The sequence below is a fragment of the Onthophagus taurus genome, chromosome 2, assembly GCF_036711975.1.
Source record: "Onthophagus taurus isolate NC chromosome 2, IU_Otau_3.0, whole genome shotgun sequence".
Lineage (NCBI taxonomy): Eukaryota > Metazoa > Arthropoda > Insecta > Coleoptera > Scarabaeidae > Onthophagus > Onthophagus taurus.
The window spans coordinates 23211422-23229843 of NC_091967.1; the positions used below are offsets into that span (position 1 = coordinate 23211422).

General features: G+C 34.2%; 1 protein-coding gene across 1 annotated transcript in view; it reads right to left on the minus strand.

The window, feature by feature from the left end:
- DCX-EMA (Doublecortin-domain-containing echinoderm-microtubule-associated protein) overlaps window positions 1-14113 on the minus strand; it is a 66061-nt gene extending 51948 nt beyond the window's left edge. Inside the window, exons 1-3 of the mRNA XM_023047890.2 lie at window positions 13748-14113; window positions 2355-2688; window positions 1829-2268 (exon numbers count right to left, since the gene is read on the minus strand). Of these exons, the coding sequence (XP_022903658.2) occupies window positions 1829-2268; window positions 2355-2688; window positions 13748-13750 (777 nt within the window). The 5' untranslated portion in view covers window positions 13751-14113. The remainder of the gene's footprint in view (window positions 1-1828; window positions 2269-2354; window positions 2689-13747) is intronic.
- Between the last annotated feature and the right edge of the window lie 4309 nt (window positions 14114-18422).

Genomic DNA, 18422 nt, shown 5'->3' on the forward strand with positions numbered 1-18422 from the left:
TTCAATTTATTAGGTATACAAAATATTAAAACAATTTTTCACTAGGCACAAATTGACAAATGTCAATTTGAAAACTGGCCACACGTAAACTAAGTTTTGGCGCTTAAACGGTCGACGACTACTAGTAACGTAAACGTCGATTCTAACCGTAGTTTAACGTTAAATGGTAGTTGTAAAATATTTTTTTGTTAATTAACCATAGATTAAGTTAATCGGACGCTTAAACTATGATTGTAAAACCGGGCCTAAATATTAGAAAAACTATTAAAGTTAGACATATGACTATACACTTATCATCAATTAAAGGGAACTTGATGAGCAATTCAACTAGTATACAACAGGGTGTTGCATTTAAAAAACTTAAGAAAAAGCCATTTGAAAAACATCAAAAGTAACTGAGTTTTTTAAACATCCTGTATATTGTATCTAATATCGTTTTTAAAAAAATCCTGTAATGGGCACATTTTGAAAGAACAATTGAATATCTCAGGAACTATGAACGCTGAGAAATAGTAACATATACGGTTGTATAAACAAATTTAGTTGTATTCATAATATGATAAAATACACAGGCTGTTCCATTTCAATAAATTTATGTACTCTCCGTTACGCTTAAATGGAATATCCTGTATAAGTGAAAATAATTTTACGTAATAGAAAGTGATGAGTCAAACAACTTTTGTATAAAATATTTTTTTGTTTTTCAAACGGTTTAGTAACTATCGACCGCCGGGATACTAATAACACCCTGTATAATTTCAAATACAGAAAATTTATTTTGACGTTTGTTGAAAATTAGATTAAAGATAAAAAGTGTTTTTCCAATTCTCTGTTAAGCAGTACTTGTAATGAATTTATTTGTTGCAGAATTGATCACAAAATCTTTCTATATCAATTTTCTCATTTTTCGCGTTAAAATGTAGAGATTTAAAAATAACTTTATTTATGGACAGCTCATTATAGCATTTTTGAAGGATTTTCTAATGAGTTCATAAATTCTGAAAGAAATAGTGAAGCAGTAAGAAAGAACCCAAAAATGTACAGTATTTAAGATAAATGTTTTTCAGAAAGTTTTTCCAACTAAATACAAAAATTTCTTGCTGCTTTTTAGCTTATTACTCAAACGTTTGTTTATGTTGAAACAGTGTTAAAACAAATGAATAGTATTTGTTGTATCAAAAACCTGAACTAGTGAGAAAAATGGACTAAATAAAAAAATATTTTAATCTGTTCCTTACAAAATTGTGTAAACTTTTGGAATCAATTAATTTCAATCACTTTTAACTTGTTATGATCAATACAATTTAAGTTTTCTTTTAGATAATCTCTCATGGTAAAAACAGCATTTTAGGTCGAAGGGCATTTCTAATCTGTAATCACTCATAATCGCAAAAGTGGCACGAACCCCACGGTATGTGGTAGTTTATATTTTATTTTCGATAGGAATCGCCCCCGATTTCCTAAACCTACTTTTAGTGCCACAAAAATGGTAACTATTTTGGTCAACGAATTACAAGTCGACCTTGATCGAAAAGTGAGAGTTTCACTGAATTAAAGAGTACTTTTTAACAATAAATTTAAAAAAAATGTATGTCGTTTGGATAGTAATTAACATAACATTGATTTTATTGAATTATTTCTTACAATAACGTCACAACGTTTTATAAATAATTCATATATTTGGCACGTGTTAGCATAATCTTCCTCTGAAAACGCATTCATTTGCATATAGTCGATTAATAAACCACTCTCATGTCACGTTATCCACAATTCCACTCATATTTAATAATTTTAAGCAACCCCCTAATTTAGCCCAATTTGAACTTACCTTAAAAGTTTTGTACGATGAAACAACATAGGAAGCTCCATCCTCCAATTCGTCCAATCGAAACTTCCGATCACCGTCCATAGAAAAAATATATCTAGCTCCGCGTGGAAGATCAATTCTTAACGATAACTTATCCAAAAGTGTTTCTAAGTTGTAAATATCTCGACCAGGTTTAAATCGAAACTCGACTCCCGGAAAGAATGGGTCGCCGTTTTTATAAAAAATTACTCTTCTCGCTTTCCAGTAGGATAAGTTGTTGTATTTGCTGGTGGCAGCGAATTCTGCTCTACTTTTTGGTCGCGGTGGCGGCATCATCGACGAGGCATCGCTGGCGTTGTCCGCCATCGCGACCCCGGGACTCGTTGGACGGCTGGCGGCGCCTTGACGCCAATACCCGCCGCCGCCACCGTTTGGTACAACGTGGTTAATAACTCTTCTACCTAAAGTTACAACAAAAAGAAATTAATGTGTGTTAAACGAAGGTTTAAAAAGCTTATTGAAATTAACAACAATTATAATTTCTTACCTTGATATCGGACGTCGTTATCGTAATCTTCTTCGTCGTCGTCGTCCTCGAGGTCCAGGTCGTCGTCGTCTTCGGTGTCCGTCGTTTTCGTGGCCAGCGCGGTGGCCGCAGGTCCGGTACTGGGCGTCGCGACGACGTTTGACGCCGTCACGTGGGGCGTCGCCGTTGGTGGCGGTTCGCCAACCAGCGTCGTTTGTTCTCCGGTGCGCACGCCGGAAGTCGCGGTCGTCGGTGGAGGAGCGCCGTTATCTTCGCCGACGCCGTTCTCGTCGTACTGACCGGAAGATTGTTGCTGTTGCATACGGCTGCTGGCCCTCGAAGGAACCACCGACATCTAACGGCGAATATTAAAAGACATTGAATAGAATTTTCAGAAAAACTTTAAGTTGGAACACAGTTTTAAATTTCTGGTATGTTCGTGAGTTATCTCATGGTTTAATGAAAAAATGATAAAATTGATAATTTAATTAATATTTGTAATTTTAATTACATAAATTTCATTGGGCTGTTAAATTTGGCGGAGGAGCTGAAAGTAATTCTTTATTTACTGATAGTAAAGCGTTTTATTGTATACAACACGTTTACAATTTTTACACCAATAATACAATTCATACAACCCTCCTCCAATACCTCCACACCCTCGGCTGCTCGCCCCAGTCATCTCGTTCATTCATCTCTTGCCCTCACCCCCTCTCCCAAAATCTGCCTCCGGTCCATCGCCTCCTCCCTCAACTTGCTGCATCCCTTCAACATGTGGCCCAACGTTTCGATCTCGTCCCTGCATAGACTACACCACCTTTCGTCCTCATCAACCCAATACTTGTTTCCCCTTTCCTCGTTCCCACAGCGGAATCTGGCCACCAATGAACAAAAAAAATTTAAAAAAAAACAAACCAAATTATGTAAAACATAATTTTCATAATTTGTTCAACTAGATTATTAATAAAACCCTCGGCAAACCAGATCTGCTCCTAAGAAGGAACTGGGGTCTCAAACCACGAATGGCTCATTGGGCCTACGTAGCAATAATCAGACCCATGGTCGCCTACGCCTCATTGGTTTGGTGGCCAAAAACAAAACATAAGACAGCTCAACAACAGCTGGCACATATCCAGCGGTTAGCATGTCTTAACATAACGGGTGCAATGAGATCCTGTCTGACGGCTGCTTTGGAAGCCCTACTCGGTCTCACTCCGCTCCACATATATATACAAAAGGAGGCAGCCTTAAGTGCCTTATCACTGAACACAGTTTCTTCACTAAAGTTGATGCAGGGTAACCTCAGAGTACACCTCGAGATCCTCAAGGACCCATGTCTAAATCACCTGATTGAAATTAAAACGGACCTCATACCGACGGAATACAATTTCAACCAACCGTATAAGGTCATATTTAGTAGCAGGGATGATTGGGCGAAGGGAGGGCCTCAACTAAAAAGAGGAGCCCTAGCCTGGTACACCGATGCTTCAAAGACAGTAAGATTTGGAGTAGGCATGGGCATCAGTAGCCACATCAAATTGCCCCTCAGCTCGGACTTAACAATTTTCCAAGCAGAAGTTCTTGCTATAAACTTCTGCACCGCTTTGAACCTACAGAAAGGACAAAAAGGTGCATCCATAAACATTTTCACAGACAGTCGGGCCGCCTTAAAGGCAATTCAGGCCTACACGTGTGGCTCCGCACTGTTCAAAGAGTGTACCAACAACCTGAGAGAACTATGTGGACTACAAAAAAGCCACCTAAAACAAACAATCAACAACTGGGAGGCTTCAAAGATAGCCTTACGCTGGAAAGAACTTCCAGGTCACAGACAAGCGAAGAGTATGATAACTCCGTCGCAAAACAAAACCAAAGAGGTTTTATGCCTCAGCAAAGGGGATCTAAGAACGCTCTCAGGCTACCTGACCGGCCATGTGCCCCTAAAATACCACCTCTTCCACATTGGACAAGCTGAGGATCAAACTTGTCGACTATGCAACGACGAGTCAGAAACTGCTGAACATATACTGTGCAATTGCGTCACCAGAGGCCGTCTAAGGCACAACGTCTTCGGTAAAACTCCCCTGTTACCTACCGACATAAAGGTTCAAGACCTCGGGACAATACTAAGGTTCATTAAAGACCTACATTTGCCCTAAACCTTTGGAGGGCTAAAGTTACAATAGATCTTATAGGTCGCGGTAACGAGAGGGGCCGCTCTCCTCAGCCCGGCAGCAATAATAATAATAATAATAATAAAACCCTCAAAGTTCTCAAAAATATATTTCCTATACACACTCATCATGGGAATATCATTGAGACGACATTCTGCCATAGTGCTTCTAAGCCAGGTTAAACATCACAACACTTAGTTCTTTTGAGTCAGGTTTATCTTGTCCTGGTCAACTTATAAAATCAAGCAAACCAGAAATCTGAAAGTGGTCGCTAAAAAGATTTATAAAAGCTGTGATGTTAATGATATCAAAGATGATCTATTGGAGCGCAAGTATAACATTTGTAAAGTAACCCAAATGTTAAAATACAAAACAAACCAGCCTCTTTCTTTATACATCTTGGATTTTGCACCGTCAGAGGATGTAAAAAGAATCCATGAAATAACAAACATATTAGGAATGTGAGTCAAAATCGAAGAGTACAGAAAGCCAAAACACACCAAAGCTTACTGCCACAAAAATCCGAGATATGGTAAATGTGCTGGTGAACACTGGACTAGCGAAGGCATTACAGCCAAAGAAATCCCGGCTAAATGTTACGACTGTGGAGAAAATCATCCAACGAACTACTGAGGATGCATTGTGATTAAGGAACTACAAGCCATCAGGAATAAGAAAAGAGTAAATTCAAATAAAATAAAGCCAGGCGTCTCTTATGCCGAAAAAGCGAATGGTGAAACCGCAGAGAAAACTGTAAGTACATTCATTGATAAGAAGGCTGACAGTAAATTAGATCTAATACAGTGGTCAATTTTGTACAGTTTTGTTTAACTTTGATAGCTTTTGATAAGGCATTCTTTGTGAATCGAATTTATTTTTGTTTTTGAATAACTAAGGTGATTTGTTGTTGTTGTCTCATTTTTTTGTTTTCTCTTCTTTAACTTTTTTTTCGAACAAGCACTTTGTTTTTTTTCCCTTTCTTTTTTCTTTTTGTAAGTGATAGCTGTTGATGAAGTTTGGTCATTTGAATGTTAGGTCACTTCCTGCTCATTTTCCTGCTGTGAGAGACCTGATTCTTTAGGGTGATTTTGATGTTTTGGCAATATCAGAGTCTTGGATATATCCGGATACTGATATCACTCCTTATTCTATAGTGGGTTATCACAGTTGTTTTGTTGGACGTTCTAGAGTGGCATCCTGTGGAAATCTTGGTGGAAGCGGTGGAGTTGGATTCTTTATTAGACATAATTTGACTTACGTTACTCGATTAGAAACAGTTATTTACGGGAGCAGATTTCTTCCTTTAATTGAACAGTTTAGTTTAAAGCAAATAATAACGTCACCTACCCGTGTAACCTCCTTTTCAGCGACATTAATTGACTTTATTCTTATAGACGATGATGCTCTTATTCCTGTTCATAACGTTGCTGACCACAGCATGGTTTATGTAACCTTAGGTAGTGATATTCCTCGGGGAGTTCCACAGACATTAACTTTTATGGACTTCAGGCATTTTAACCACCAATGCTTATTGGATGACCTAAACTATCTAAACTGGCACAACTTTCTTATTTCTGATTCCATTGATGATAAGGTAGATTTTTTTAATAAATCCATATTATCCTTATTTAGAGCTCATGCACCACTCCGAACAGTTACACTGCGAAAGAATTATCGCCCGTGGATAACCGATACTATTAAAATTCTCATTAATTTACGAAATAATGCCTATTCGATATACAAGTCTACCAGGGATCCCTCTCATTTTGAGTCGTACAAAGACTTAAAAAACTATACTAACTCAGCAATCCGTCGGGAAAAAAAGGCTTACCTTTCTTTAATATTTCATAACAATAATTCTCGTAAACTCTGGAACAATCTCAAGGCGTTTGGAGTATGTGGTGCGTTTACTGTGGGAAATGCTGATGACATAAATAATTTTTTTCTTTCCTCCCAAAATCAACATGATTGCGATCCTGACTTATTGCACTTCTACAATACTAATAGATTATCTTCTGTTTCTATAGAATTTTCCTTTTCTTTAGTTTCCGAGGAATATACAAATGCTGTTGGTAGTGATGGAGTTAAGAAGCAGATGCTTTTATTAAGTTCTCCGGTGACACTGCCGTACATGTGCCACATTATCAACTTTTGCATCGAAGGGTCGGTCTATCCGAGGCAGTGGAGGGGTGCTCTTGTTAAATCTGTCCCTAAAACTGGAACGGTTGCTTGTTTGCAGGATCTTAGGCCGATAAGTATTTTGCCGGTCTTCTCTAAAGTATTTGAAAGATTATTGTCCACTAGGTTGCGGTCACATTTAAATGCGCATTGCATATTACCTAGCTTGCAGTCAGGTTTCCGTTCTGGGTATAACTGCACTACGACTCTTTTGGATATCACGGATGATGTTTTACGTGGCATTGATGACGGGTTGGTGATCTATAGGTCTAAGTTGTTGAATGAACAGAATTGTGATGACATATGAACCAATTATCTCTTTTTCTCTTTCTCTTTCGTTTTTTTTTCTTTTTCTCTCTTTCTATGTCCTTTTCGTTTCTTTCTTTCTTTTCTTTGTTTTTTTTCTTTCTTTTATTGTCTCTTTTCGTGTTTCTTTTCCTTCGCTCTTAGCTCTTCTTAATTATTAGAAGGCGTGTCTTTCTAATATATATAATTGCTATTAGTTTTAAGTTTTTGGTAACAAGAAGTCTTTCTATTTCCGTCTACCGCCATGAAGTTTAAATTTATATATACAAAATGTAGAAAAAGGACCAATGAAAAACAGCATTCCCAGTAGAATGCTGACTTGGTCCTCTTTATCTCATGGCATTTAATTTTTGTTTTATTTTAGTTTTCAAGTATTTTGTTATAGGGGTTTATAATGGTGCTATGGGTTAATAAACATTATTATTATTATTATTATTAAATAACAAAGTATGTAACAAAGAACCCTTTTTATCACTAACTAATAAACTCACTAATTGGAATCTACTTCAACAAACATTATATAATAAAATTCGTCTTAATGCTCTTATGAAAACTAACGAAAACATTGACAATGAAGTAGAAAAGTTCTTAAAAGACATACAAAACGCAGCCTAGGCCTCAACACCAATTTTAACATCAAAATCTAAATCTAATATTCAGCTTAAGTTCATTAGAGACAGAATTGCAGAAAAACGGAAAGCAAGAAAAAAATGGCAAACCAATTGAATTCCTAGTGACAAAACTAAATAAAATAAAATAACAGCCGAATTAAGAGGATTAACAGATAGCCACAAAGAAAATAATATTCAAAATTATTTAAAAGATCTTACTGACGATGCCAGTACTGATTATTCTCTGTGTAAGGCAACAAGAAAGCTTAAAGTTCCAAAAACACATACACCTCCAATTCGAAATAATAATGAAAATTGGGCTAAGAGCAATCAATAAAAAGTTAATTTGTTTGCTGAACATCTGAAAGATCTGAAAGATCTGAAAGATCTTTTACATCAGACAGTCCAACAACTATGCTAAATAGTGTGGTTCATGGAATTCTGAACTTTGGGCAATTAAAGTTGTATCATCCGCGTATGCCAGCATATGAACATCTAGTTGTGACACTCGTGTAAATATTAAATATCATAGGTGAAAGGATATTGCCTTGTAGTAATCCAGCGAAAATCTGTATTGTTGCTGAGATTAATTCGTGGATTTCAGCAGAGAAGTAATGATTTTCAATGAACTATATCAATATGTATTTAACATTGGAGTTAAGGTCATGTGTAATATTTTGTCAATTAATCCATTTATCCAAACACAATCGGGCGCTTGGGAAATGTCGAGGAAAAGAGCAGTCGGGTATTGCTTCATTTAAAATCTATTTTCAATTTTGTTCCGTAATCGTTGGAGTTGATGACTGCTCAAGAAGTAACTTGTGAATCCTAGATCGTTCATTGTTTCATATAGACTTATTTATTACTCTCTCTGTCCCAAAATAAGTGTCCGATTTCCGATTTTGCTTGAAATTTAACAACTCGTGAATAAGTTTCGATTTATATAACTTATATTTACTTATATTGGTTATTTATATTTATTTTGCAACGTCTAATCTAACGCAAGAAATACGCCAAAGTATGTGCCATTATTTGCTAGAGGCAAGTTTTAAATGGTAAACTGAAATATGGTTTAATAAAAAATGCAGTCACTCGATATTCCGTGGATATTCCAGTTGGTAGGAAGCAAAAAAGCATAGATGTTGAAAAGATAAAGGAAGTACCCATTCATCATCACAGAATTAAATAAAACCATCTCATTCCAACGCAGTAAATCCATGCCTTACAGATCGCAACAGATTTCAGCGTTTGGAATACTGTTTGGCAATGCTTGATTCTGATAGCATCGCTGCTGGTGCACCTCTTTTTAAGGATACTCACGTTGATGAGATTGTTTTATTTAAAGAAAACGTCGAACAAGTACTATCTCGCTAAGATAGAACCTTATTAAACATGCAAAAATAAGAGATTCATCAAACAAAGATTATGTTTTTGGCTGCTGTTACTCATCCACGGTGGAATAATTGGCGTAGTTAGTGGTTTGATCGGAAATTAGGCATTTGGCAATGTATAAAACAAGAATCAGCAAAACGTACAAGAAAAACTCGTCTAGCTGGGATTCTTCATTGATCATTCTAAATGGCCTGGGTCTAATAATCGTACATCTATTTTTATTCAACAGGAGAACGCTAGACCGCACTTTAATAAGAACAATAAGAACTTCAATAAAGATGTTAGCGCATTAAATTTCGCAAATCCTATAAATATACTCCTATAAACGTAATAAGTCAACCTCCTAACAGTCCTGACCCTAATGTACTAGGATCAATGTCATACAGACAACTCAGAACCAAACTGTTGCTTCCAATATCGATCAACTTATTCATTCTATCACTGACTTCTTTAATCAAGTGAGTCATGATACATGAATAAGTTCTTCCTATCACATCAGCAATGCATGATAGAAATCATGAATGTAAATGGCGGCAACATTTATAAATTTAGGCATCCCCATTTAAAGACAGTTACCACTTACCTTAAAAAAGCGGCTCAGGCAAAGAATACCACTTAAGTAACATCTACTATTATTAGGCTAGCTTCATACAATACGCTGACTGGCACATCACTTTAAAGGAGAAGTGTCGCAACTTCAACAAAATAGCACCGCATTTTCTTTGAAATGGCGAAACAATTTGCGCATCCAGCTTTATGTATAAGCATATGTTGTTTGATTAATCTTAAATCATTATTATGTAGGAAATGCTTTTAGTAGAAAACACAGGGTGATTCTCAACCTATAAGCATAAACTTGAGGATTTGTTCCTCATGACAAATAATGAGTGATAGGTAAAGAAAATTGTAGCAAAAGTTTTTTAGTTTCCTAGATATCCATGAAATTTACTTTCAAATCAAAAATACTTATAAGATTTTATAATGACATTAAAGCAAATGTTCCAAGTTGTTTCCAATATTTTCTATACACAATTGGGCTCGCTGAATCCACAATGACCCACTAGCGCGGCCTGAATCAGAGTGTTGGCGGATTGTCTCGGCAACAGTTTGTATCTGATTTCGCAATCTTTGCTCAGTATTGAGTTCCTCAGTATTCACTTCCTCAGCTTCAATGTTAAATGCCTGTGTTAACCACTGTATGCCACCCTCATTCATAGTGTAACCACAGTTTACATTACATACTTTGTAATTTTTGCCCTGTTCTAATTTTTTTTATCCTTACTTTGTCGAACGTTTTGGTTAGAATAACGAAACAGAGGAAGTCTGCCTGACATCATTTGTGTAGGCAACTCTTGCAATCAGAGGACGTGAGCAAACTACACACTCAAATGAGTGTAAAAAATTTTTTGCAGAAGATGAAATAAGTATGGTGGTATCAGTTCTAAACAGATGAGATAGTTTGGTCTTGCTGTGTAAGATGATTTCTAGAAGCAAAGACTGTACGCTTTGGAGATGATATGATAGCGCGGCCTAAACCAGGGTATTGGCGGATTGTCTCGGCAGCAGTTTGTATCTAATTTCGCAATCCTTGCTCAGTATTAGCTTCGTACATTATGCTTTGTAAGTGATCCCAAAAATAAAAATCAAGAGGATTGAGGTCGGGCGATTGAGATGGCCAGGCATCTAGGCACCTTACCTAGATGTCGCCGCATATATCAGATATTTAGGAAACCAAAAATCTTTTACTACAATCTTTTTCATCTATTAGCCATTATTTGTCATGAGGAAGAAATCCCTAAGTTTATGCGTATAGATTGAGAATCACCCGGACCCTTATGGACTCAGGCAGTATCTTTTTGAAGATTTTGTAAAGTATGGTAATCTAGTTCCTGACATGCATTGAATAGCAAATTCCAGAAATTTCCTTTTTCCTTTAGATCTTTTTATGGCCGAGTTGGTAATTTTGTCAGGTCCTCGAGCTTTCTTATTTTTTAGATTTTTAATGATCAGCCATATTTTGTTCACATCAACGTTTTGAATGTTGTGTAACCTGAATATTTTCTCTAAGTCTTTTGCAAAATCAGTATACTTCTTTTGATCAGCTACTACGTTTTCATTTTCGTCCATCAAAGCTGATATATCATTAGATTTCATATCTAGAAAACAAAGGGAAAATAGAAAAATTGTACATTGAGAAACTAAAGTTTCCGGAAGTTAAGGAACGGTTTAAACGAGAAATGCAAAAACTAATATAAGAAGGGCAACTCTTGCAATCAGAGGACGTGAGCAAACGACACACTCAAATGTGTGTAAAAATTTTTTTGCAGAAGATGAAATAAGTATGGTGGTATCAGTTCTAAACAGATGAGATAGTTTGGTCTTGCTGTGTAAGATGATTTCTAGAAGCAAAGACTGTACGCTTTGGAGATGATATGATATCGCGGCCTAAAATAGGGTATTGGCGGATTGTCTCGGCAGCAATTTGTATCTAATTTCGCAATCCTTGCTCAGTATTAGCTTCGGTGTCGTACATTATGCTTTTTAAGTGATCCCAAAAATAAAAATCAAGAGGATTGAGGTCGGGCGATTGAGATGGCCAGGCATCTAGACACCTTACTTAGATGTCGCCGCATATATCGGATATCTAGGAAACCAAAAATCTTTTACTACAATCTTTTTCACCTATTAGCCATTATTTGTCATGAGGAATAAATCCCTAAGTTTATGTGTATAGATTGAGAATCACCCGGACCCTTATGGACTTAGGGAGTATCTTTTTGAAGATTTTGTAAAGTATGGTAATCTAGTTCCTGACATGCATTGAATAGCAAATTCCAGAAATTTCCTTTTTCTTTTAGATCTTTTTATGGCCGAGTTGGTAATTTTATCAAGTCCTCGAGCTTTCTTATTTTTTAGATTTTTAATAATCAGCCATATTTTGTTCACATCAACGTTTTGAAAACCTGAATATTTTCTCTAAGTCTTTTGCAAAATCAGTATACTTCTTTTGATCAGCTACTACGTTTTCATTTTCGTCCATCAAAGCTGATATATCATTAGATTTCATATCTAGAAAACAAAGGGAAAATAGAAAAATTGTACATTGAGAAACTAAAGTTTCCGGAAGTTAAGGAACGGTTTAAACGAGAAATGCAAAAACTAATATAAGAAGGGCAACTTTTGCAATCAGAGGACGTGAGCAAACGACACACTCAAATGTGTGTAAAATTTTTTTTGCAGAAGGTGAAATAAGTATGGTGGTATCAGTTCTAAACAGATGAGATAGTTTGGTCTTGCTGTGTAAGATGATTTCTAGAAGCAAAGACTTTGGAGATGATATGATAGCGCGGCCTAAACCAGGGTATTGGCGGATTGTCTCGGCAGCAGTTTGTATCTAATTTTGCAATCCTTGCTCAGTATTAGCTTCGTACATTATGCTTTTTAAGTGATCCCAAAAATAAAAATCAAGAGGATTGAGGTCGGGCGATTGACATGGCCAGGCATCTAGGCACCTTACCTAGATGTCGCCGCATATATCGGATATTTAGGAAACCAAAAATCTTTTACTACAATCTTTTTCATCTGTTAGCCACTATTTGTCATGAGGAATAAATCCCTAACTTTATGCGTATAGATTGAGAATCACCCGGACCCTTATGGACTTACGGAGTATTTTTTTGAAGATTTTGTAAAGTATGGTAATCTAGTTCCTGACATGCATTGAATGGCAAAGTCCAGAAATGCACACCTTTTTCCTTTAGATCTTTTTATGGCCGAGTTGGTAATTTTGTCAGGTCCTCGAGCTTTCTTAATTTTAGATTTTTAATAATCAGTCATATTTTGTTCACATCAACGTTTTGAATGTTGTGTAACCTGAATATTTTCTCTAAGTCTTTTGCAAAATCAGTTTAGATTTCTAAGTGATTCATTTTTTTGCTTTCCATATTTCGTGACTATTTGGTTCTATTAAGTTGTTTTCTTATTTGTCGTATTAATCGTGGTTTTTTTTCTGGGTTTATTGGATTGATGTTCTCGAAAGAAAAATTAGTATTATAATCAACTTCTTTATTTAGAAAAAAAATGACAATTATAGAGTTAAAGAATTAAGAACAATAATAATTCAAACATTAAATAATTACTAAAGAAATTAAATCTGTATTTAATTACTATTCATAAATAACTTTTGCATACAAATTAATATACTAGGTTGACCAGTAATAAGACCGGCGCCTCCACCTATTGGTTACTTTCTTATCCTACACTCGATTTTTTGCATACAAGTTGTTTGACCTAGATTTTCTTACCGCAGCAAAACTGTTTTAATATTTTCAGTTAATAGATGGAGGTTGTTGTAAAGGTGGCAAGGAAAAATCCTTTTTTTTTAATGATTCAATTTTAAATCACGTTAGAATAAAATTGCATATATTTACAATCAAAAAAAAAACCACATTAAAGTAAATTAATAATAAATTAATTACTTAAATGTGATACAAATTTTTTTTTTCGTATGAAGAATTATTTTTCTACAAGGTAAATATAGTAAAAGTGTTAATACATTCACAGATACACAACGGTTAAAGAAAGATTACGGTGTATTTAAAAAAGGAAACTTTTATTTCGAACGAAATAAACTGCGTGTTTTAAAACTTAAAGCACGCAACCTTTAAAAAAGTATAAAATTGATATCTAAAACTCATTTTTCTAAATCAATTTTTATGAATCGATATTTTAAAATTAATTAAAAGCGACTTACCATTATAACTTTTTTGAGTCCCACTTAATTAATTTTTACCCACAAAATTCACTTTTTCTTTTAAAAATCACTTTTTCCAAAACTTTATCTTTTGTAAGTTTAAGTTGTTTGATTAGTTTGAAACATTTTTTGCTGTCGATAACATGTTTAAAACCTCGTGGATGAAATCGTAGTGGTATCGTCTGAGCTTAAAAAGGAACTTGTACTAAACTTGTTGCTCACGCGGTCGCCGGAGTATTGACTCCTCTGTGGTTCTGCCAAAGCTGCTAGCATTTTCAGGATTGGTCGACTCCGGGGGGCTTTGGAACGGTGTCATTGACCAATGGAGGCGTTCAATAGCGTGAACCCCATAAGAGTTAAGTTTGGCCTCCTTCCACTAAACATTTTCAACCTTTTTTAATCATATTCTTAATAAATTAATTAATAATTTTTATTTATTTAATGATATTTAATATTTTTTAAATATTTATTTTATATAAAGATCAAAATATTTTTTGTATTCTCAAATTGGTGAGGGAGTTTTTTTATTAGATTATTTCTTTTAAAACGTTTTGATTAAAGTTTTAAGATAAGTATAAAAAGAGGTAAACGATGAAGATGATATCAAAAAATCGATCGAAACCGGCCGTTACAAGTTAATATTCATGCAGAATATTAAATCGCAACAACACCTTTTCGTATAAACGTGTATTTATTATCATGGTTGTGGTTTAGATGTCGATGACCTTACCTCGTTAGAGGGATTCAATAATCTTAGAGATTTTAACTGATTTCTATTTTCAGGATTCTTATTAATATAAGAAAGCATACCTTAAAATATCGCTGAGTAATAATACAGTCATTTTCAATACATTCACGCGATGTGACTCAAACTCCATTACAAACGATTTATTCTCCATTTAACATTTTTAATCAAAAAATTCTCGTTGATAATCATCACTTAAAAAATGTTAATCTTTTCTAATATTTTTTAATTATATTCAAAAAACCTTCATATATTGAAGAAAATTAAATCTGAACAAGTTTAATAAATGGTGGAGGAGCCGTTATTTTTTGTTAATATCCCGTCTTTTAGTTCGAAAAAGTAAAAGAAAAAGTTTTCTTAACACGAAACGCTTGTAGAAGATTTATCGACAACACTTTTTTGGTAGTATAATCGTGTGCAGGTCAAGGTTTACAAAAATCTGATATTGACATTGATGTGTATTAAGGGTTCCAGCAAGAATTTTTAACAAGGTTCCAACAACGTTGTAGGAAAAGTGCTTTAAAATATGACAAATAGTAAACCAAAAATCGGTTTAAATAGAGCTTACAATTATATCCCCAAATGATTCAAACTTAACTTTTAAAGCTTTTAGCTTTATTTTAGCATTTGGCTTCTAATTAACTTTGCCACTAGTAAAAATATAGTTATTATAATACGCTTAAATTAACGTCATAATATTAGACGCTAAATTAAGAAGAGGAGCGTGCTGCGGATTTGACCACCATATAGTTCAAATTAATTTCAGATACAGAATATCTAGAAACAATGGAAAACAAAGAGAAAATAGAAAAATTGTACATTGAGAAACTAAAGGTTCCGGAAGTTAAATAATATAAGAAGGGCAACTTCATCAATGAGTAGAGGACAACTGGAAAGCGATTAAAACAATAATTGTGGAAGTAGCAATGACGAAAAAGCAAGGAAAAGAAGAAGGCGAGAGCTATCTGGTTTGATGAAGAATGCAGAAACGATTACAGTAATTATTTTACAAGTTCCAAATGCATCTGAAGATGTAAATGGGCATGTGCTTAACATTATTTTTGACAGCGTTATGAATTATTTTGCTTCTCGAGGTATAAAACGAATTCGGAAGAAGTACGATACAACACTTAACAAGCGGCTGATCTTATAATACGAAACAAGGCAAGAGAAGCACAATTTAAAACAAAGATGTGTGACTGAATGCCATATAAAAATTGCCGAAATAAGAAGAATGGAATATAAGCTACCAGTTTTGGAAAATGACGCACAAAGACTTATATGTTGAATTGTGCGAAAAAAATCAACGACTAAGAAGAACACAGGGACAAGAATCTCGCAGAAACTTTTATAAAAGTTGGTGGAATTTGTAGAAGGAAATAAATTTTACATAATGAATACATTTTATAATAAAGCTATTGATAAGAAATGGACGTGGATTAGCCCGGATGGACAAACAAGGAACGCAATTAATGTTTTCATAGTACAAAACGTAGAAATTGAACAGAAAATAGATATCGGTAGTGATCACAGTGCGATAAAGATGACAGTACAGATAAGCATGAAACGACAGATACCATGCGTAAAGAAAATGATAAGTTACAAATCTACTGATGAATTAAAAAGAGAAAACTTTGAAGACCGAATAAAATGCGAATTAAGAGTTTTTTTGGCCAATGGAAACAGTTATTTAGGATAAGAAGCGAAGGTCTTAAAATCTCTACGGAGGAAACGACCAGCAGATATATTTTAATTAATTCAGAGTCCGACAGTTACAGTTCCTAGAGTAGAGTTCAGTAGAAAATGAGAGTCGGGTAGTTTTTCCAGTGCAGTTCAAAGTAGTTTTCAAGGAGCCCGTTCGTTGTCTATTCTAGTTCAATCAAGAAGAGACCCGAGAAACCCGAAAAGAAGAATAGAGTTTAGAAGTGAGAATTTCGGTTAAGAGAAGTTATTCGTAAGAGAAACTTGTGAAATGAGATTTGAAACTCTTTGTAAGTAATTTTAATGAACAATTATTCTAATAGCTTACGTATTATTTGTTTGATATGTCTTGTTCGTATTTTTATGATAATATTAACAATTAAATTAATGATTAATAATTAATATTTTTTTTATTATACTTTATTTCTTTGCCAAAGTTAATAACTGCGTGACAAATTTCAATTGACAAAAGTGATAAGTGACAAAATCCTTACATTGCCCACTACTGTCGGGAGCCTACCCACAAAAGAAAATATTAGCCAACAGATCTCAATGTATGTAAATCGAGTATTACGTACAACGATTTCACTTTTAAGCGAACCTTTACTTCAGTGATCATACGAAGTTTAAAGGAAAACATTGAAAGCAGTGAACATTTCTTTCACTAAGTTGGGTTACGAAGACTATTGTGACAATTTTTCTATACCCGAAGAGGAATCTATACTTTCCCAAAATTCCATTGATCCAAATTGTAGTGAACATTGTGAATATAAGATTCATAACAGAAAAGCAGATAAAGGTTCTGCGGAATACGAATACGATAAAATTTTCAATTCAAGAAACGCAATTAATTTTGCAGAAGGTACATAAAGATTCTTAAATAGGAAAAGAAGACAGTTACAAGTTCAGTTACAAATAAAAAAAAATAAAAGGACTTACTTTCGAGATGAAGTAAACGTAAATTTTTTTAATGGAAAATATAATTTATACTATTATATTTATAATATAATACTATACTATAAGATAGTGATGGAACGTATAGTGATTTTGCGAAAAGCCGGATACCGGATATTCGGCATCTCCTTCGGCCGGATATCCGGTCATTCGGCATAATATATCTATCCGGTCATTATGGTTATAATTTCTGGTACATTTCTGAAGTGATACCCCACTTCGCCACATTATTGCGATATTCGAATAAAAATGAAATTAATAAGAAAGCTGATAAGGTATGTCAACTTATTTGGATCCAAGATATAAAATGAACTTTTTTGATGCTGATTTAACTAACGAAGCAACTCTAAAGAGAGGATACTTTAATTAATAATTGGTGATATTTCCACAAGGATCCTTCAAGAAATTAATTTTATGGCGAATTTTGAAAATTATCGACTAAAATTGCAACATCAAAAATTTTATCAAAACTTCAAATATTGTTTTCTCAAAAACTAAAAGTTATTTTTCAAAACGTTTTGATTCATTGGAAAGAGGACACTTTTATTAACATTTTGGGAAATTTTCGTACTCATATTCCAAGAAATGGATTTTATACGAATTTTTAAAACTTAATCGGCGAAAATTGCAAAATTAGAAAAAAATTGTCGATCATTTCAAAAATTTATTTCTCAAAAACTAAAAGCGATTTTTCAAAACGGCTTGTAGCATTAAAACGAAGATACTTTAATTAATAATTGGTGATTTTTCCACAAGGATCCTTCAAGAAATTAATTTTATAGCGAATTTTGAAAATTATCAATGAAAATTGCAACATCAAAAATTTTATCAAAACTTCAAATATTATTTTCCCAAAAACTAAAAGCAATTTTTCAAAACGGGTTGGTTCATTGGAAAGAAAACACTTTCATTAACACTTCGAGAAATTTTCATACTCATATTCTAAGGACTGGATTTTATACGAATTTTTAAAACTTAATCAGGGAAAATAGCAAATTTGGAAAAAATTGTCGATCATTTCAAAAATGTATTTCTGAAGAACTGAAAGTGATTTTTCAAAACGGCTTTTTGCATTAAAAAGAGGATACTTTAATTAATAATTGGTGATATTTCCACAAGGATCCTTCAAGAAATTAATTTTATAGCGAATTTTGAAAATTATCGATGAAAATTGCAAAATCAAAAATTTTATCAAAACTTCAAATATTATTTTCTCAAAAACTTTTTCAAAACGGGTTGGTTCATTGGAAAGAAGACACTTTTATTAACACTTTG